Below are 22,084 nucleotides of genomic sequence, written 5' to 3'. Positions count from 1 at the left end.
GTTGATAGTACAAGCATTGGAAAAGATAAGGCCACACTTTTGCTGAGAGGAAATGAAAGAAGCTCTGAATGTTTTCCCATGGACTGTGGAATCACCTGCAAAGTATGCTGACTGGAAGATCTTAGGAAATATGAAGTGCCGCGGAAGTAAAAATAATTCTAATGTGAAATGGGTTTCACAATAACAAAAGTACACCAGCCAAATCTAATAAAAGCCACCATTTTCTTGTCTTTATTACTTTACTTTTTTGGGGATGAATGAAAATTGTACTATTTTTTTTCTCTAACTTCCTAAAATTGTCAATATGATACTGAATGTTGAAGGACAACTGGTTGATTTCCCTCTCAGGTGCATTATTTAAGCTCTAGTTGTTTATGTAACAATTTACTATGTAATATGTGATTTGAAAACAATTTAGAGGATTATATAAAGTTGAAACAATAACTATTAACTTTGAGATAATAGCTTCATAGTTTCATAGTAACAAAACTATTGATATTTAGTTTCTTTCTTTTGTTTTCCCTAGAGGTTTTGCTACTTGTTGATGAGTGCTTCAACTTACACCTTTATGATGATATGGGAGTACAGCCACTATCTCTTGTTTCTCCAAGCAATATCTCTGTTCTTACTAGATAGTCTTTCACTGGAGCAAAGTGACAAGGTATTATGGCATTTTTAAATTGTGATTTTTTTTCTTTAAGATTTATTTATTTATGCATGTAAGAAATGGGGTACAGGCCAGAGTTGTGGGACAGGGGGGAGAGGATTCACCAGAGACAGAGTGGGAAACAGAACAGATAGATTGACTGCAGTACACTGCTGAGGGGAGCAGCGGGTGAGTCAGGAGAGGTCTGCTGCGCCATGTGGGTTTTCTCCCTGGCCAGCCAGGGATCGAACTCGTGCTGTAGAGACTGCCGCTAGCTTCATAAGTTTCATCTTAACCCCTTGCGCCACCAGGGAGGCTATTAAAATTGTGATTTTTAAATGCAGAGAATAAATGTTTTTATATTATATCTTAAAACCATTTAAGTTTTATGCTTTATTTTGAAGTGTTTCAATAGCCTCTGATTTATTCTTCTACTCAAAAAGTTTGCTGAACTCATTTTCTCCTAATCATTTTAGAAGCACTTGAAATTGCCTTAAATACAGTCTGATTAACCAAAGCTACCTTGTGCTTCCTCTCCATTCCTAGCCATTTCTCCTCTTTCCCTGTTTCTTTATAAAAAAAGTTGAGCTGTAGAACATGTACATAAGGCTATATTTATGCTGTATGTACAGTGTATAGAATGTAAGTAGTTGACCACCCAGGCCAAGGAATGGAGCATTTGAATAATCCTAGAAGCCCCTTTACCATCCGTCCCCAGTCACATCCTGCTTCTCCCCAACAGAAGTTAACTGCCCTGAATTTTCAAATCTCTTTTTTCTTTTCCTTTGTGGTTTTTACCACTTATCTATGTATTATTCCTAAAAAATGTGTTGTAAATAATGTCTTATTTACTTTGGTCAGATTTGCTTTGATTCATTCATGGTAATAGACTAAGCTATATTTCTTTCATTTTTATTTATTTATACATTCTGTTGAGGTACATTTCATATTTTTCCAGTCCGTTGTTCATATAACCAGTGCTGCTATAAGCATTCTTATACATGTCACCTGGTACATAAATGCACTGATTTCTCTAGTGTATACACTTCATGGTGAAATTACAAGTCAAAAGATGATGTGCATATTCTTTCTACAGAGTGGTTATGTTAGTTTATATTCCCACCAGTAGTAGTTAAAGGTTCCCGTCAGCATTTGATTCCTTTGTTTATTTATCTTTTCCCCCTTTTTTAACTCTTACCTTTCTTTTCTTTATTTATAAACATTTATTAAGTATTCAATATGTTGTCCAACTGGAAATGTCGGTATCTTACTCTTTTTTTTTTTTTTAAAGATTTGTTTATTTATACATACAAGAACTGGGGCACAGGCCATAGGTGCAGGGGGTGAGAGGATTCACTAGAGACAGAGTGGGGAACAGAATAGGTGAATTGACTGAAATACACTGCTGAAGGGAGCAGCAGGTGAGATAGGAGAGGTCTGTAGCACCATGTAGGCTAGCTTCCTGGTGGAGGATCTAACTCATGCTGCAATGGCTATGGACGGCTTTATAAGTGCTGAGACTTAACCCCTTGTGCCACCAGGGAGGCCCCTTACTCTTTTCTTTCTTACCTTCATCTCATATACTCAGATGGCCAATCCTGATGATAACACCATTTATGTTATTTGAATATAGAATTTAACAAAGAATTGTTAGTCAAGTATAAAGTTATTAACTTGATCAAAAGGTTAATAACCTGAAACTATCATAGAGGTAGCAACTGTAGGAAGAAACCACCACCCTAGAGTCAAGGGAAAAAAGGAAAGAATTTGAAATTATTAAAACTTTGAAACTTAGAAGAGGAGCTCCATGGAGCTGAAACTCATATTTCTAAGGCTTGGTCACCGTTCCACTTTGCTAATGTCTTTGAACTGGAAAGTAGTGTCCAGCTCGTCCTGGGGTCTCTGGGGCAAGTTCTTCAGGATTGGGAAAACTAGTTGTGTTCAGCTGCTTCACAGAAAGGAATTGCTCTGTTAGAGTGAAGAAGCATTGCTCTGGTGGTATTCACAGGAAGCAAGTAGACAGGATGCACAGAAAGGAACAAACTCCTCTCTTCCCCTCCAACTTTGTGATCTGTTGCATTTTATTTTAGTCGAGGTTGATAGCAGACCAAGAGGAAAAGCCAAAAATGTAGGTTACAGAGACTCAACCTCAGCATTCTGAGGCAGGGGATATAGTAGTGGGCTAACGGTGGAGCTAAGACACAGTTACTCTACAGCTGGCACACAGCTGTAGAACCAGCACCCAAGATCAAGAAATAGAACTTTATCAGCACCCAGAAAGTCCTGTTGTGCCTTCTCTAGACATTGCTCTAGCCTCTCAATTGTGAGGTACCATTTTGTTAAATGCCTCTGTCCTCTTAGAGAGTTTTTCTGTCTGTTTTTTACTTTTAATACTCTGCCGTTTGATTCCCCCAACCCCATAATGCCTGTATTTTGGTCTTAGTTTTTCCTTTCTAAAAGTAATTTCATAATAGAATTATATTATTACATTACTGAATTTCAGAAAATAAATCTATTCAGACTTGTAATTTCCCTAGAGATCCATTAGGACATTGATTTTTAACTTTCTTATTGCCATTATTCATGGGCCACATACAGAATTTCTTTTTTTATTTTTTAAAGATTTATTATTTATTTATGCATACAAGAACTGGGGTGCAGGCCAGAGGTGTGGGGGGTGAGAGGATTCAACAGAGACAGAGTGGGGAACAGAACAGGCAGATATACTGAAATACACTGCTGAGGGGAGCAGCGGAAGAGTCAGGAGAGGTCTGCTGTGCCATGTGGGATGCTCCTTGGCTGGGGATCAAACTCATGCTGTAGTGGCTGTGGATAGTTTCATAGGTTTCATCTTAACCCCTTGTGCCACCAGGGAGGCCCGCATACAGAATTTCTTTTCCCTGGTTGCTGGTTAAGGAACCACATTTTTACTAGCTAGGTTTTGGGTAATGATGTGAAAGATTGTTTTTGATTTATGATCCTTGATGTTGCTTTGATGGATTTTAATAACAAGGTAAACCAAGTGAAATTAGTACATAGCTGAGAACCAAAGAAGCTTCTTCCAGTCTGATTAGATGACTATAGTTTAAAGATTTTTGTTTTGTTTGTGAAGTTGTTTCTAAGAAAAAAGTGATAAATTCCCTATATGCCATACCATTAAAAGTACAGGTCGAACATTTGCACAGTGCTGTCCTAAATTATAGTAGAGAATTTTACTTTGTAATTGTAAGCAAACTATTGAACACATGTACAGTAAAGCATTTTGTTCTCACACATGTTTCTTTTGTCCCGACAGGTTCATGAAGTTTATAAAATCTATATATTCTCTCTCTTTCTGGGATATTTACTGCAATTTGAGAATTCAGCTTTATTGGTGTCTCCTTTATTAAGTTTAGTAGTCGCTTTAATGTTTGCTAAGTGCCTTCAGGTAATTAGAGTTGCCTTTTTATCATTTTTATGGTAAAGTTTTTAACTTAAAATTTTTTATAACTTATTTTTTCATATGATTTCTACTCCCCTCTTCCCCCTGCCCCCACACAGCTGAATGTGAAGAAAGGAACTTTTGTAGCCAAAATAATGAAAGTGATTAATTTTTATCTGGTGTGTACAGTGACAGTGACATTGAATATTATAATGAAGGTAAGTAACTGTGAGATTTATGTAGAACAAATTTAGAAATGGAATATGCTGGACTAAATTTTAATGAACAAAATGCGTTAACAAGGTAATAGAGCGGTATAGTAAAAATTTTAGTTAAACAGTGATCATACCTAGTATATTAGTTGAGGGAATAGGATTTGGATTCTTTATATTTAAAAAAATCATACATCCTTTTTGACATTTAATTGAAAATGTGAACACTACCACAATAAATGATATAGGAATGAATTGAGATGAGTAAAAGATGTTCATAAAAATGGGTAAGTTACATAAGCCAGATAGGAAAAGACTGAAATCTTCTTATTACACCATTACAGTTTTTTGCTTAAGTAAAAGGAAATATGTTTGATGTATGCTAATGAATCTCATTGCTTTTCGCCACTCTGTGTATTATTCACTTCGTATTTTTTTGCTTTGTAGTCTCAGTGTGTTTTTAACTTCTAATATTGAACAAAAGTTGTTACTATTGAGCATGGCCGGTAATTCTCTGTTGTAACTAGCATCTTTCTCCTCTAGATGTTTGTCCCACACAAAGAAAATGGGCATATGTTGAAGTTCCTTGAAGTAAAATTTGGACTAAATATGACTAAGTAAGTTTTAGATTATGTAAGTTTACCTAACTCTATACCACTTTAGAAAATAGTAAAAATAATCATTGGTGAGAGGAGACACCTAATTACCTACAACTTAGAAAATAATTGGTATATTATGATATCTAGAACTATGACATTATTTTGAGGCTACTGTCTCCCCTGATGACAAACAATATGCAACCTAAGATTAGAATAAATTAGATTTAAATTGAATAAATGAGTAAAGAACCAAGATCTTTTTTTTTCATTTTTATTTGTATATTTTTACATCGTTGTTCATTTTTGTACAGTGTTTGATTCCTCCTCTCAGATGTTGTCCCCTTAAAATTACCACTACCAACACACCCGTGAACTCTTACCATAGACTCTTGTGCTCTTCCCTCCTGTTTTGTTTTTATCCCTTTTCCTCCCCCTTACCTGCTGAATGTCTCTGATTTATAGTTTGCCTTCTAGTTTCGTCTTTTTTTTCCTGTTCCTTTGTATGATTTCCCTATGTTCCTCTTATAAGTGTAACCGTGTGATATTTTTCTTTTTTCTTCTGACTTATTTCACTGAGCATAATCCCTTCTAGCTCCATCCATGTTGCTATGAATGGCATAAGTTTATCTTTTTTGATTGCTGAGTAGTACTATGTTGTGCATATATACCACATCTTCTTGATCCAGTCATCTGTTTGAGGGCATTTAGGTTGTTTCCATATTTTAGCTATTGTAAATAGTGCTGCAATGAACATAGGAATGCAGGTTTCATTTTGAATTAATGTTTTTGTATCCTTTGGGTAGATTCCTAGGAGTGGAATTGCTGAGTCATATGGTAGGTCCATTTTTAGTAATTCGAGGGTCCTCCACACAGCTTTCCATAGTAGTTGGACCAGTTTTTGCATTCCCATCAGCAATGTAAAAGGAGAACCAAGATAATACTTACATTAAAAAGAGTATAGACACTAAAAGGGGTGGACAATTAGATATTTATTTCAGAACAAAGAACCTCAGCTTGAGGCTGTAAGAGTAGATTAGACTAGAAGCTGACTTTTTTTTTTAAGATTTATTTTTATGCATTCAAGAGCTGGGGTACAGGTCAGACATGCAGGGAGTGAGAGGATCCACCAGAGACAGAGTGGGGAATAGAACAGGCAGATTGACTGAAATACACTGCTGAGGGGAGCAGCAGGCGAGACAGGAGAGGTCTGCCTCGCCATGTGGGTTTCTCCCTGGCCGGCTGGGGATGGAACTTGTGCTGCAGAGGCTGTGGATCGCTTCATAATGCAGTGCTTAATCCCTTGTGCCACTAGGGAGGCCCAGACTTTTCTTTTTAAAGATTTTATTTATCTCTGCATAGAAGAACTAGAGTGCAGGTCAGAAGCATGGGGGGCGTGAGATGATTCACCAGAGACAGAGTGGTGAGCAGAACAGGCAGATCCACTGAAATATCTTAATCATAGATTTCTTTTTTAAGTGGGTTCTAGTTGAGATAATCAGTATAGAGCAATATTAATATGTGAGCCACATATGTAATTTTCTAGTAGCCACATTAAAAAAGTAAAAGAAACAAGTAATTTAATTTTAGTATTTCATCTAATCCAGTATTTTAAAAATGTTATTTTAATATATAAGGAATATAAAAATTATGAGATAGTTTGTTTTTTTAAAATCCCTCTTTTCATTCTGTTTTATCCTTGAAATATTGCTGTATTTTGTACTCTCTCTCCATTTATGTTGACCACATTTTCAAGTACTAATAGTTACATGTAATTAGTAGTTCTCATATTGGACAATGTAGCTGTGGAGTTTGGACAGCTGAATTTTTCGTTTTCTTCCAGATAAAAATAGAAGTGAAATTCCCTTAAAACTGTATTGGACTCTAGAGATGGCCATATTACTTGATAATTAAAAGAGCTGTTTTACATTTATGTTAGAGCTGTTTGTTAAGGAGGGTTACTAATGCTATTATCTTCATTTAGATAGGGTAGGACATTCCTGTTATAGGTGAATAGATTTAGGAAATGTGTTTTGTTTTGTCTTAGTTTTTCCTAAGATAAAAATACTTCTATGTTTAATAGTTTAAAAGACCCATGATTTTGGGCCTCCCTGGTGATCTAGGGGTAGTGCTGTCACCACTATGGCCTGAGTTCTACCCCTGGCAAGGGAGTTAACCCACATGGCGCAGCAGACCTCTCCTGTCTCTCTCCCGGCTCCCCTCAGCAGTGTCTTTCAGAAGATCCACCTGTTCTGTTCCCCTCTCTGTCTCCGGTGTACACACACACACACCCCCACACCCCCTCCCCACACACACACCCCCTATCTCTGGCATACCCCACAGATCTTCTATGCAATAAGTAAATCTTTAAAAAGACCTGTGATTTTAATGTCATGCTTTTTTCTTCTACAGGAATTTTACAATGAATTGGCTCCTATGTCAAGAAACCCTGCAGGCACCCTCTCAAGACTTTTTTTTGAGATTAACACAGTCTTCTTTATTACCCTTCTATATTTTAGTGTTAATTATTTGTTTATTTTCTGTGATGCAAGTTATTTTTAGGAGGAATAAGTAAGTACCTATGAAAATCAATTACATTGCTAACTAATATACTATAGAAATATAAAAAATAATTATTTTTAATATTAGTTATTTAGATAAAATTCAATTATGTAAGGTCTAGATTTAATGTAGGAAATGAATTAATCAGTTAAACTTGTTCACGAATATACCCACATTTTTACATACTATAATAATTTCTTCTATTTAATGTAAATGAAGTTAGTGTGACTAAATTGTAAAATCTGACTATTTTAAAATATTTTTGTGTTTGAAAGGAGATTGTGTGTAATACCTTAATTTTGAAAACTTATTCAGATTATGACTTACCTATATTGATTTAGCAATCATTCAGTGAGTGATAAATGATCTCCAAACAGAAACTTAAAATTCTTTCAAATTTTATTTATTTATTTATTTTTAAAAAGATTTATTTATTTATGCATACAAGAACTGGGGTACAGGCCAGAGGTGCGGGGGTGGTGAGAGGATTCACCAGAGACAGAGTGGGGAACAGAACAGGCAGACTGACTGAAATACACTGCTGAGGGGAGCAGCAGGCAAGACAGGAGAGGTCTCCTTCGCCATGTGGGTTATCTCCCTGGCCAACAATTGAACTTATGTTTCAGTGGCTGGCAATAGCTTGATAGTGCTGTGTCTAAACCGTGCACCACCAGGGAAGCCTCTATACTTTCACATTTTAAGAACCAGTAGAATTTCTTCTTGGGAAAAGAAAGTTAAGATTTTTGACTTTTTCAAATACATGTTTTTAAAATATTAGTAAAAAATACATTTCCTGGCCTCCCTGGTGGTGCAAGGGGTTAAGACACAACCTATGAAGCTGTCCGCAGCCTCTGCAGCACAAGTTCGATCTCCTGGCCTGCCAGGGAGCAACCCATGTGGTGCAGCAGACTTCTCCTGATTTGCCCACTGCTCCCCTCAGCAGTGTATTTCAGTCAATCTGCCTGTTCTATTTCCTACTCTGTCTCTGGTGAATCTTCTCGCCCCCACACCTCCTGCCTATACCCCAGCTCTGTATGCATAAATAAATAAATGTTAAAAAAAATATATTTCCTTTTCTGTAGTGGTAAGTCACTGAAAGAAGCTGTTACTCTTGAAGATGGACGAATTGGAGAACGGCCAGAAGTAATTTTTCATGTGATTCACACTATTTTATTTGGCTCTCTTGCAATGATTATGGAAGGGTAAGTGTACTTTATTTGCTCTAAGTATAAAGAATTGTTCTTTCTAATGGTAGTAAGTAGATATTTTTAAGAATATATAAAATTTTATGAAAACTCAAAATCTATGTACTTTCTTAATCTAACTGGAGTTTTTACAATTTTTTGTAGTACAGTGAATTGATGTTTACTTATTCGTTAATTTATTCAAAAATTATTGAATATCTTCCCAGTGCCAGGCATTGTTATAGGTATTGGATGTCAGTAGTGAACAAAAGTGGACACTCAGTCCTTATGTCACTCACGGCCTCTGGGAGATGACAGATGTTAAAAACACAAAAATGAAATTACAGCTTTGATAAGTGAAAGAGAAGTAAATGGTGCTACAAGGATATATAAAAATGGAATTTGACTTAAAGATCAGAAAGTCTGTCTAAGGAAAAGGTACAATAGTTAAGAACTGAAGGGTGATAGGTATGAACTAGGGAATGAAGGAAGGAAGAGTATTCCTGGAGAGGGTATGCATATGCACCTGCCTGAAGTAGGAATTGGGGCATTTTTGGGAGGAAAGAAAATTGCTCAGTTTGGTACAGTAGAGCAGAATGGGCTAGGGCCTGTAGAATTCATTAAAGAATTTGGGGTTTTTCTTTTATACTTTTCCTGCCTTCATTTCTCATTGCTATAAATGGCAAATGACCCATCACAAACCACTAACATGAGACTCCATTTAATGTTCAGTAAGGCAGAATTTTTATTTTCCATTTGTTTGATCATATTAATGTTGTCTTATACGGAGTCCATAGATTTTATTAGACTGAAAAACCAATGACTAGTGAGAATCTCTTCAGGGAAACATGAAGAAAGAATAGAGATTCACTCTAATACTTAACATTTCACAATGCCTAAAAGTAGGGTTAAAGATACTTATTTTTAAAAAGGGAAGAAAAGGTTTTTAAACCCTGTGTATTTTTAGCAATCATTTTTTTAAAGATTTATTTATTTATGTATACAAGAGCTGGGGTACAGGCCAGAGGTGTGGGGTGGTGAGAGGATTCACCGGAGACAGAGCGGGGAACAGAACAGGCAGATTGACTGAAATACACTGTTGAGGGGAGTGGCAGGTGAGACAGGAGAGGTCTGCTGCGCCATGTGGGTTGCTCCCTGGCCAGCCAGGGGATCGAACTCATGCTGCAGTGGCTGCAGATAGCTTCATAGGTTGTGTCTTAACCCCTTGCGCCACCAGGGAGGCCCTAGCAACGTATTTTGACTCTCATCTGGTTTCATTGCAATAGTAGACTTTTGTAGCATGGTTTACCTTTTTTCTTTTTTGTTCTCTTAGTTTTATTTCTCTTTGCAAAAGAACCTGTTATTTCCATCATTCTTCATTGTTTGATCTGCCATTTTAAATTAAAGATTCTTTTTATTTGTCTCAGCTGCATTGTTCTATTATTCATCTTCAAATCTTTGGTTTACTTATTAGTTCTATAATGTTTATTCATGATAACCTATTTATGCAAAAAAGATGCACTAGACAACTAGTCAGGAGCTTGGCACTCTACTAGGGAGGCAGTATGGAATTAAGAGATACAAGATCTAGTCTTTCATTTGAAAGATCTCCTATATAAGTAAACCAAGATTTGGGCAGTGTAATGTAAAAGCTATGAGAAAGGTATATAAAGGCCACCCAGAGGAAAAGTACTTAGTTGTGGAGGGTGGACAGGCGAAGTCACTTTAAGGAAAGTTTTCTAAATGGGGTAACAGTCTTGAGATTTTGGCTAGACCATCAGTGTGTGTGTGTGTGTGTGTGTACAATCTGGGCAGAAATATTTTTTGTAACTAGAATGGGATAAAGGTATGGAAGTAGCACAAGATATATTTGAAGAAAATAAGCAGAAACCTCCAGATCAGGTTTTCTTTTCCTTTTTTTTTTTTTTTTTTTAATTTTTTTTTTATTCTTTTAATTTTTCTAGAGGCATGTTTTATTTATTTATTTGTTTGTTTGTTTGTTTTTGTTTATACATGCACTGGGTACAGTCAGAAGCGCGGGAGGGTGAGAAAATTCACCAGAGCCAGAGCGGGGAGCAGAGCAGGCAGAAGGACCGAAGTACACTGCTGAGGGGAGCAGCGGGCGGCAGGAGAGGTCTGCGCGCCATGTGGGACCCTCCTCTGGTGGCTGGGGAGCAGCCGGGGATCGAACCGGCACCGCAGAGGCCGCGGGCAGCTTCGCAACCCAGTGCTCAACTGCTGCGCCACCGGGGAGGCCCCAGATCAGGTTTCAAAGCAGAAATTGGACATGATCAAATTTGTTTTTAAGTAATATCTCTCTGGCACCAATGCTTGAGAAAGGCAAAACTAGAGGGAAATAAACCAAATAAGGTATCACAATAGAATCTAGAAGAGCATAGTGGTGGAGATGGAGGAAGGAGGCCAGAACGAAAATATTTAGGAATTGGAAACTGCATGAGTAGTAATATGGACTGCAGTACAGGGGCCAAGGGAAGAGTTGCAGCTCAGAAACCAAGGAAGACTTTTTGAAGGAGAACATGATGAGAGATAGTGGAAGGTGAGGTAGGAAAGATGAGTGTAGACTTTAAGGAATCTGGCTGTAAAGGTAATTAAGATCAGAGGCAGCAACTGGAGAGGGGTACAGTTGTACCAGGAGGGAGAAACTTACATTCATTATGGAGTAGAGACAGTGAGATTGTCCTACAGACTTTGGAACATTTAATCACATTGAGGGATGCAGTAGGAGAAAAACCTGGAAAGCTGAATCAAATTTAGAAGCCCTAAAACAATTTAGATGAATTTTTATTTATTTAATAGGCCCTTGGGAACCATTGAAGATGTTTGAAGAGAAAATGTTTTAGCCTATTTATGTTTAAAAAAGATTCATCTGGCATTTGGTTGAACTGGAAAAGAGTCTGAAGATAGAGCTGTTAATTAGAATGCTATTGTGCTAAATGGTAAGGGAGGGATGGAAACAGACAAATTGCTGAATTTGGTGTAATGGTCTAATCACTAGCAGGGAGTTTCTGTTCCAGTTTGTTTCTATATATACATATAATTCAGTGGAACTATGCACTATACTCTAGTACTAATTCAGGCTGACTGGAAGAATAGATTGATATTAGAAATGGGGAAGTTAAGAGAAGATATTGGTTAACTAGCAGTTCCTCTATATTAGCAACTTGTGTTCTTCGCACATCTACTACTCTCAAGGCCTGAGTCAGTATTCTTTTTTAAAAAACCTTCATTAAGTACTTTCTTCTCAAAAGAAAAAAATTTTTACTGTTATTTTCTAATTGTTTCCAGTATGTTCAGCTTTATTTTATCTTGATAAAGACCTCTGTGAAGGGTGGGTTAGGTGTGTTAGCATACATCTGAAAGGGTGTGATCCTATACTAATGACTCATCTGTGTTGTAAACCAATGTGATCTTAATGGAAAAAAAAAGACATTTCTTATTTTTCTTTTTCCTCTCTATAGTTTGGTCAGCCTGCAGTGCATTCTCAATAATTGTTTATTAAATAAACATCCTGGGCCTCCCCTGGTGACGCAGCTGTTGAGTGCTGGGCTAAGAAGCTGCCCACAGCCTCTGCAGTGCCGGTTCAATCCCCGGCCGCTGGCGAGGGTCCCACATGGCGCGACAGACCTCTCCTGCCATGCCCGCTGCTCCCCTCAGCGGTGTATTTCGTCAGTCTGCCTGTTCTGTTCCCTTCTCTGGCTCTGGTGAATTCTCTCACCCTCCCGCACCTCTGACTATACCCCGTTCTTATATAAAAAAATAAATAAATCTTAAAAAAATAAAATAAAATAAATAAGCATACTACTTTATTTTCCTCATTCTATAGTATTGCTGTTTTATAAAATAATGATTGATATTTATACTCTGACTTCAGATTCTTCTAGTCTCTTGAATTTGATATCAAGGAATTTGTCATGGAAGGCTCTCGTTCTCTATTATTAATTTTTTTAAGATTTATTTATTTATGCATACAAAGAACTGGGGTACAGGCCAGAGGTGTGAGGGTGAGGATTCACCAGAGACAGAGTGGGGAACAGAACAGGTAGAAGTACCGAAGTACACTGCTGAGGGGAGCAGCGGGCAAGTCAGAAGAGGTCTGCTCCGCCATGTGGGTTTCTCCCTGACCAGGGATCGAACTTGTACTGCAGTGGCTGCGGACAGCTTCATAGGTTGTGTCTTAATCCCTTGCACCACCAAGGAGGCCCCTTAATATTAATTTCAAAAGTTATTTCCTGATATATTGATTTTCCTTGGTAATCTGTATGAAGTACTGATATCTACGAATTTTCCTAAACTCTTCCTCTCTCATCTTCAGCTTTTATCATCTTCTAAGGTGATACATTCCTTTTGTTTTTTTTTTCTAGAACTTACAACATAAAGTAATTCTGAATATCTGAATTTATTATTATTTTTTAGAGATTTATTTATGCATAAAGACCTGGGGTACAGGCCAGAGATGCAGGGGGTGAGAGAATCCACCAGAGATAGAGTGGGGTACAGAACAGGCAGACTGACCGAAATACACTGCCAAGGGGAGCAGCGGGCGAGCAAGGAGAGGTCTGCTGTGCCATGTGGGTTGCCCCTTGGCCAGCCAGGGATCAAACTCGCTCTACAGAGGCTGTGGACTGCCTCATAGTGCTGTGCCCAACCCCTTGTGCCACCAGGGAGGTCCTGTATTTATTATTTCAATCCCTGATTTTTTAATCTTTGTTTTTTTTTAAATAATCTCAGATGTAATAATATATATGATAAGAAACCCAAATAATATAGAAATATTTAAAGTAAAATATGAGGGAGGGGTATAATCAGGGAGGATTTTATGGAGAAATGTGATAAAGAAGTCTTTCAGTATGATTGGAACCATAATTAAGGATTACTAATTTTTTTTTAATGAAAGAAGACAATGTAGACTATATGACCTAAACGACATACATTGATTTAAAAAAAAAAGTGTGTGGACCTCCCTGGTGGCGCAAGGGGTTAAGTCTCAGCACTATCAAGCTATCGCCAGCCACTACAGCATGAGTTCAATCCTTGGCCAGAGAGCTAATCCATGTGGCACAGCAGACCTCTCCTCTCTTACCCACTGTTCCCCTCAGCAGTGTTCTCAGCCTATTCTGCTCCCCACTTTGTGTCTGGTGAATCCTCTCATGCCTCACTCTGCACCTCTGGCTTACACCCCAGCTCTTGTATGCATAAATAAATAAAATCTTTTTTTTTAAAAAAGATTTGTTCCCAGACTTTTGGTGATGAACATACTGTAGCAATACAATTGTGTGTGTATACACACACACACATATATATATATATGTCTGTATACTTATGTCTGTACTTGAAGCCTATAATGTTATAACCAATGTCACATTAATAAAAAATTAAAAAAAATTTTTTTAAACATTTAATTATTTATACAAGAACTGGGATACAGGCCAGAGGTGTGGGAGGGTGAGAGAATTCACCAAAAACAGAGCAGGGAGCAGAACAGGCAGACAACCAAAAACACTGTCAAGGGGAGCAGCGGGTGAGACAGGAGAGGTCTGCCATGCCATGTGGGTATCTCCCTGGCTGGCCAGGAATCAAATCCATGCTGCAGAGGATGCGGACAGCTTCACAGCGCTGTGCCACCAGGAGGCCCAAAAATTAAAATGTTTTTAAAAATCTAAAAGAAAATCCTTTCATCCCACTCTTTAAATGTCACCACTATTAGCAATATTTTCAGATGTTATTTTTTTGGTTGTACAGTGCCTGCATTTAAAAAACTAAACACCAAAAACCAGGGTAACACTATACATGATTTTTTTTTTACATTTTGCATAATTTATTTAATGCCTATTAAGGGACAATTAGGTCTTTCCAATTTTTTTTTTGGCTGTCAAAACAACATGCAGCATGTTGTATATGTTTATACATATGCTTATATTTATCTATAGAGTATTAGACATCATAATGTCTTGGGTATTTAAAATTTATATAGATTTTGCTACATTGCCTTTTAAAAGTACAATAGTTTATATTTTTTCCAAAAGTACAATTTTACTATACCCTATCTGTATTAATTCTCTTATTTCGTCCTCACTTAGTGACCCATATAGTCATTGACTATTTAAAAAAGAATAACAATCTTTTGATGAGAATTGGAGGCTAAACTTTTTTATACTTCCTTAATTTTTTGCTATTTTTGTGGGTAATAGGAAAAAACTCAGAAAAGAAATGCATAATAATATGTCCATAGGATATCTCTCATGTGATTCCTTTCATTTGCCCAGCTTGAAATATCTCTGGACTCCTTATGTGTGCATGTTAGCAGCATTTGGTGTGTGCTCTCCTGAACTTTGGATGACGCTTTTCAAGTGGCTTCGGTTGCGAACTGTACACCCCGTATTGTTGGTGAGTCATTGTTATTTTGTGTTAAGTACTTGTTTCTCTTCCAGTTACATAAAATCAAATGGTAATAAATGCAAACCACAATGTATACAATTGAAGTGGTATGAGTAAATCACTTTCAGATAGAAAAAAAGATCCTGTGAAAAACATCTTTTTATAATTCCTGAGTATAGTATTGTAATTTTATGAGTCCTGAATTTCAGTGCAGACAACTTAGTAAAGAAAAGGTAAAAGTGGGCCTCCCTGGTGGCGCAGCGGTTGAGCACTGGGTTGCAAAGCTGCCCGCAGCCTCTGCAGCGCTGGTTCGATCCCTGGCTGCTCCCCGGCCACTGGAGGAGGGTCCCACATGGTGCGCAGATCTCTCCTGCTGCCCGCTGCTCCCCTCAGCAGTGTACTTCGGTCCTTCTGCCTGCTCTGCTCCCCGCTTTGGCTCTGGTGAATTCTCTCACCCTCCCGCGCTTCTGACTGTACCCAGTGGTTGTATAAATAATAAATAAATAAATCTTAAAAAAAAAAAATAGGTAAAAGTGAATCATGAGAGGCTATCAAGAATTTTTGATATCTTTTTTTGATTTAAAACTAAAGTAGGTTATTAATAATGAATCAGAGTTATATTCTGCCTGCTACATGCAATATGCTTGAATTCACAGATAAAAAATCATGATTAACTTCAACAAATAGATTAGTCTCCTGGTAATAGAAATAGATTAGAAGTATTGATAGGATGCTGTTGGAACACAGTAAAGGGCTACTTAATTAAGATTTGAAAGATGATGAATTACTAATCAAATAAAGGGAAAAGAAAGTATTCATGGTAGAAGGAATAAACAAAGGCAGGCAAAGAACATGATATAATCAAAGAGAATATAAAAATAAGTGAAGAGGGCCTCCCCTGTGGCGCAGCGGTTGAGCGCTGGGTTGCGAAGCTGCCCGCAGCCTCTGCAGCGCCGGTTCGATCCCCGGCTGCTCCCCGGCCACCGGAGGAGGGTCCCACATGGCGCGCAGACCTCTCCTGCCGCCCGCTGCTCCCCTCAGCAGTGTACTTCAGTCCTTCTGCCTGCTCTGCTCCCCGCTCTGGCTCTAGTGCATTCTCTCACCCTCCCGCGCTTCTGACTGTACCCAGTGCATGTATAAACAAAACAAACAAAACTGGAGAAGACAGAGAGAGGAAGTTCATGTATGCCTTTGAATGTCTTGCTGTGATGCTTGATCTTGTTTGGTAGGCAGCCAGAAGGGCATAGAGATGGCCATATAGGATGAGAGACTCAGCTTACAGTTTCTCTCGGTAGACTAATTCTCAGCTGACCCTCTCAGTTCTGTGACGCATAGGTTTAATGGTGACATACTGAACCCAGGAAGAAGGCCAACCTCCAAGTACTGACCAAGCTGGATAGAAGTGATAAAAGCTTCAACTTACTGAGCATGTGTCAAGTACTGGTCATTTTTATTCAGTGCTTACAAAGAACCAACTAGTTAGGCTAAGATCTGTATTTTATAGACAAGGAAACTAAGACTTAAATTGGCACAGTAACTTGTATGAGATCACATAGTTTTATGTTTGGAAACCATGATTCACACCCAAGTTTTTCTCACTTTAAAGCCTATTCAATTAATAATGCTATACTAGAGTAAAAAAACTAAAAAGAATAATATGACTTGGTGCTTATTAATAAGTATGAGAAAATGAGGAAGAAGGCAAAATCATAGATATTTCCTAGATTTCTGGTTTGTATGACTGAATTTTGGAGTCACCACCAGACATGGGACAATAGGAAGTACAGGCAGGAAGATTGTGAATAATTATCTTTAATAGTAGTCATTTGGGGCCTCCCCGGTGGCGCAAGGGGTTAAGCACCACACTATGAAGCAATCCGCAGCTTCTGCAGCATGAGTTTGATCCCTGGCCAGCCAGGGAGCAAACCACATGGCACAGCAGACCTCTCCTGTCTTGCCCACTGCTCCCCTCAGCAGTGTGCTTTGGTCAGTCTGCCTGTTCTGTTCCCCACTCTGTCTCCAGTGAATCCTCTCACACCCCACATCTCTGGCCTGTACCCCAGCTCTTGTATGCATAAATAATTAAATCTTTTTAAAAAAAAGTGTAGTCATTTTGTATTTTGCCAGTCTATTGCCAGAGGAATTTATACATTCTTATTTTAGCATATTAGTATATTGATATTAGCCATTTTTCCTGTGTTAATTCATTGTCTTTATTGGTAACTTTTTAGGTTCACTAACCTTTGTTAGTGCTTCATAACTTGCTAGCAAAATTGTCCAATGTTGATTTACTATTTGAAATATTACTCTAAGTATTAGGGGTTTTTGTTGTTTTTCTGTCTTAAATTTATATAGTAAATGTACCTCACTTTATCTTCAATCTGTTATGTCTTATACTTGTCTTCACCCATCTCATTCCATGAACTAGATTTCTTTTTATAACTGGAAGGATGTGTGATTGGTCATGGTATCAGCATCTAATATTTTTAAAGTATATTAAAAAATGTATCCTTAACTTTTTTCCTTTAATATTTTAGGCGCTAATTCTGAGCATGGCTGTGCCAACTATAATAGGTCTCAGCTTATGGAAAGAGGTAAGAAAATCCAATTTTTATAGACTTTATATGGTAGTGATGAAAGTGTATGTATGTATAGGACACTTATATTAAGAAACTGTCCTAACAAAATAGTTTGATATTCTTTCTAATGCTTAACTTTTTTACCATTAGCAACAGGATAGAAAAGTTTTAAGTATTTTAAGAATGCAATCTAATGAAATTTTCTCTAGTTTAATGCTGTTTTTAATTCAGCTTATAATTGGCAAAGGAAATTCCTGAATAAGTAGATCTTTATATTAAAACATACTTTGGCGTTTCCAAAGTTGAAATGTATATAAAATAATAGAAATTCATTGACATCATAATGGATCATGAAACTAATTGTCAATAAACCTGTGAATTATTTGACCTAAAATTTACTTATTTTTTTCAGTACATTTGTACATCAAAGATATAACTGGTGATTAAATTATTTGTTGAATTTAAGCAGTAAATTAATCACAAAATATATTATTTGGACTGACAAGAATGAGCAGGTCACTGAAGGAAAGCAGAGAGATTTATGATATTTTTTCCATGAGAACAGTTTTATAATATTGCTTATCTTAAGTCTCTTGAAATACTCTGGAACAGTTTTAAACTATCTGTAGATACTTACATACACTTCTGGGGATTTTGTTTTACATTTTAGTTTTTTCCAAGATTAATGACAGAATTAACGGAACTACAAGAATTTTATGACCCAGATACAGTGGAACTTATGACGTGGATAAAGTAAGAATTTAACTACCCAAGACTATTGTGAAGTTTTTAACTAATCATTGCATGCTATTGAGTAGATATAGGGGAAATTATAAATTAATTCTTTCCCAAAATTTTCACATGAAACTCAGAAATTTTACCCTACATTTTGGGGGAGTATTTACTTTTTTTTTTTTTTTTTAAGATTTATTTATTTATGTATACAAGAGGTGGGGTATACGCCAGAGATGCACAGGGTGAGAAGATTCACCGGAGACAGTGCGGGCAACAGAACAGGCAGACTGACTGAAATACACTGCTGAGGGGAGCAGCAGGCGAGACAGGAGAAGTCTGCTTCGCCATGTGGGTTTCTCTCTGGCCGACCGGGGATCAAACTTGTGCTGCAGAGGCTGTGGATTGCTTCATAGTGCGGTGCTTAATGCCTTGCGCCACCAGGGAAGCCCAGTATTTACTTCTTTATTGGACTTTTAATTCTGATTTTCTAGTTGAACCATCTCCACTGAAAATATAGGGTTGATACATTTGAGATATTCTTGCCATAAAATACCTAGAGATGTGGAATAAAAATGAACAAATACCCTTTTATTTAGACACTTAAGAAGAGTCTTCTTTTGCCCTGGTTTGAAGGTGGTTGTGTGGTGGATTGCTAGTCTTGGTAACCAAGGTTACCTAGATTTTTTTTTAAATCTGGATTGTTAATTTTAATGCTTACACATATTTTATTGCCCTGTCAGAACAGGAGATGTGGTCTTGGGTCTGTGGAAATTCCCTGGCACACACATATATAACAAAGGTATCCTAAAGGGCTACACTATCAGTGAAAGGGTGGACTGCAAAATGTCATCCTGTGTAGAGAAAGATGTTAAGAAAGCATGTCTTCCTTAGCCTCACCTTTTGATCAAAAAAGTCTCTCTTCTGAATTTGTAGCAATGGATCTGAATTCACATGGGTTTCTAGTTTGAAATTACATTTGTGGAATCCCAGAAATACCAAATCAAGAAATTAATAAGAAGTGGTCCTGGGATGGTCTGCAGTTCCTGATAAATCTTCAACCCAGGCTACACAGGATTCCACAAATAAAACTTCATGAAAATGAACTCTAAAATTACAAAACACATGAGGACACAGTCCAACACAGCAAGAATTAACTGTTTTTGTGATAAACAGTGGAATTCAACCTCTAGCAATTTGTGTCAGTTTTTGCTGAATAATAGACCATTAAAAAATTTAGTGACTTACAATCATTAAACATTTATTTTGCATCATATTAAGGGTCAGCTGGGTAGGAGAAGTGGTGGAGATTCCTCCTGTCTGGTCTGGTTCAGCTGATATTAATCTGGCATGGTCTCTCCACAAGTTTAGCGTTAGGTAAGTGTCAGCTAAGGACATGAAATTGACTTGGCCACGTGACTCTCAACATCTAGTGTAGATTAGCCTAGGCTTGTTCTCAAGGTTGTGTTCATAGAGTTCCCAAGAGCAGCAAGAGGAGGGGAAGTCTCAGTGTCAATCATGTGTTAAGTCTTTGCTCACATTATGTTTGCTGTTGTTTTATTGGCCAGAGCAAGTCATATGTCCAGAACAGTGTTCTCTCCAAGAGCATAGTATAGGGAGAAGAATTTCATGGGTAGAAACTATGAAATAACTACATTGATAATTATTAAGGACATAGAAGAAACTAAACCATGAAAAAGGAATAAAAATAAAACACTATTTTAAAAGAGTAGAAAATATAGAGGAAATGTTTCTAGAAATGAGGAATGGGTTTATAGAAGATACATAGCAATGAAAATAGTTTTATTATCAGGCCTTATTTCTGTAAAGATAACCTTTATATATATATAAATTGTTTTCTTTACGTCACTCTTAACTCTTAACAGTTTCCCATTAATATTTGTTATGAATTATATTTACCATTGTGAAATACTGAAGTGGATGTTAAATCTTGGATGCATGGGGTGAATAATGAAGGCATTAGAGCAGCCCCTTGTGACCTGTTATAGATTTTCTAGCCTGGTAAGTGGATGTGTCTGTAACTTTGGATCATGGTTCAAAGTAGAGACAGATACATGGTTAGGTAGAGAAGGAAGGAGGATAGATGGACATGAAAGCGGTTTGATTGTGGTTGTTAATATTTGCCTGATACGTATTTGAGAAATTACAGTCTCACTAATGAACTGACCACACTATGTAAAACAGTTTATTCCTGTTACTGTCCCGTTACCCTGCATTATTATTATTTTTTTTAGATTTATTTATTTATTTATACAAGCATTGAGTACAGTCAGAAGCATGGGAGGGTGAGAGAATTCACCAGAGCCAGAGTGGAGAGCAGAGCAGGCAGACTGACGAAGTACACTGCTGAGGGGAGCAGTGGGCGGCATGAGAGGTCTGCGTGCCATTTGGGACCCTCGCCTGGTGGCCGGGGATCGAACCTGCAGAGGCTGCGGAGGCTGCAGAGGCTGCGGGCAGCTTCGCAACCCAGCATTCAACCGCTGCACCACCGGGGAGGCCAACCCTGCATTATATTTTAATACCATCATTACCACCTAATTTGTCTTCCCTCCTTCTACTCCCTCTCAAAAGCAGGGAGCTCATCTTATGTCCCTGTCTTTCCCTTTTATAAAAATTTCTGTCCTCAGCATTCAGAAAAGCTCTTGGTACATCGTAGACACTTATATTTTTAAATGAATGTAAAAATAAAATAAAAACTGACATTAAAACTTACGTAAGGGCCTCCCCTGGTGGCGCAATGGTTGATTGCTGGGGCTGTGAGGCTGCCTGCAGCCTCTGCAGCACCGGTTCGTTCCCTGGCCACCGGCAAGGGTCCCACCAAAAAAAAAAAAAATTATGTAATACATAGTAAGTTGACTGGTATTTCAGAGTTAATATAAACTGGTGATCTAAATAGTATACTTTTCACTGTGTAAATCTTTTTGATTCTTTGCAGAAGACAAGCTCCAGTTGCAGCTGTGTTTGCAGGGAGCCCACAATTAATGGGTGCAATTAAATTATGTACTGGGTGGATGGTGACAAGCTTGCCTCTTTACAATGATGATGATCTTCTCAAGAGAAATGAAAATGTAAGGCATTTTAGATTCTACCTTTGGATCTTTTTTTCTATCATTCTTTATTTCGGTATAGTTCTGTACTATATATCTTCCTGTTAGTTAGGAAAATCCAAGCAATTATAGAAGAGTTAATCAGCTTTAATTTTTAAAAAGCTATGTAATTCACTTAACTAAGAGAAGAGCCAAAATTAAAATATCAAAAGTTTCTTGTTTTTGAATAGTATTGTTGTTTCTAGGAGACACATTTCATTTTCCACAGAGTTTCAAGGAAATTGATGTATAATATTTCACAAAGGGAACCATTCCTTCAAAAATAGCATTATTCTCAAATTACTGAAGGAAGATTTTCAGTTAATGTCTTGATACACATGGGATACTTGTAATTATTTAGTATAACATTAGAATGATATCTAATTACTTCTTGTTCAGAGAATAAATTGTTTTAAATGTTTGATAATGAATTCAGATGAACTTCATAGCTGGAAGAGGTAAAGACCAGTTGAACCTGAGTTTGAAATAGTCTAGTTTTTTCAAGCTGACAAAATTTCTTGTAGTTTTTCAGTGTACTCTAAGGGTGGAAATAAGCAATATAGATGTTAGATTCTGATACCAAGGTTAGACTCTTAAAAATGCGACTCTGAAATGAAACATCTGTTCTCAAATGCTAGCTCTATCATGA

At 37.3% G+C, this 22,084-nt stretch overlaps 1 protein-coding gene across 4 annotated transcripts in view; it reads left to right on the top strand.

Annotated features, from left to right (window-relative positions):
- DPY19L4 (dpy-19 like 4) overlaps nucleotides 1-22,084 on the top strand; it is a 58,220-nt gene that overhangs the window by 27,617 nt on the left and 8,519 nt on the right. For 3 of the 4 annotated variants that reach the window (XM_037504027.2, XM_054692101.1, XM_037504036.2), the window contains 10 exons: nucleotides 527-661; nucleotides 3,942-4,073; nucleotides 4,187-4,285; nucleotides 4,823-4,896; nucleotides 7,288-7,446; nucleotides 8,520-8,639; nucleotides 14,906-15,026; nucleotides 17,555-17,611; nucleotides 18,267-18,349; nucleotides 21,285-21,417. In XM_037504027.2, coding sequence (XP_037359924.1) covers nucleotides 527-661; nucleotides 3,942-4,073; nucleotides 4,187-4,285; nucleotides 4,823-4,896; nucleotides 7,288-7,446; nucleotides 8,520-8,639; nucleotides 14,906-15,026; nucleotides 17,555-17,611; nucleotides 18,267-18,349; nucleotides 21,285-21,417 — 1,113 coding nt within the window. The other variant, XM_054692102.1, reaches the window with a different exon arrangement.

Source organism: Talpa occidentalis, unplaced genomic scaffold (assembly GCF_014898055.3).
Source record: "Talpa occidentalis isolate TD23 unplaced genomic scaffold, MPIMG_talOcc4v2.1, whole genome shotgun sequence".
Lineage (NCBI taxonomy): Eukaryota > Metazoa > Chordata > Mammalia > Eulipotyphla > Talpidae > Talpa > Talpa occidentalis.
The sequence above is the reverse complement of the archived record's forward strand: the minus strand, read 5'-3'. Positions and strand labels throughout refer to the sequence as shown.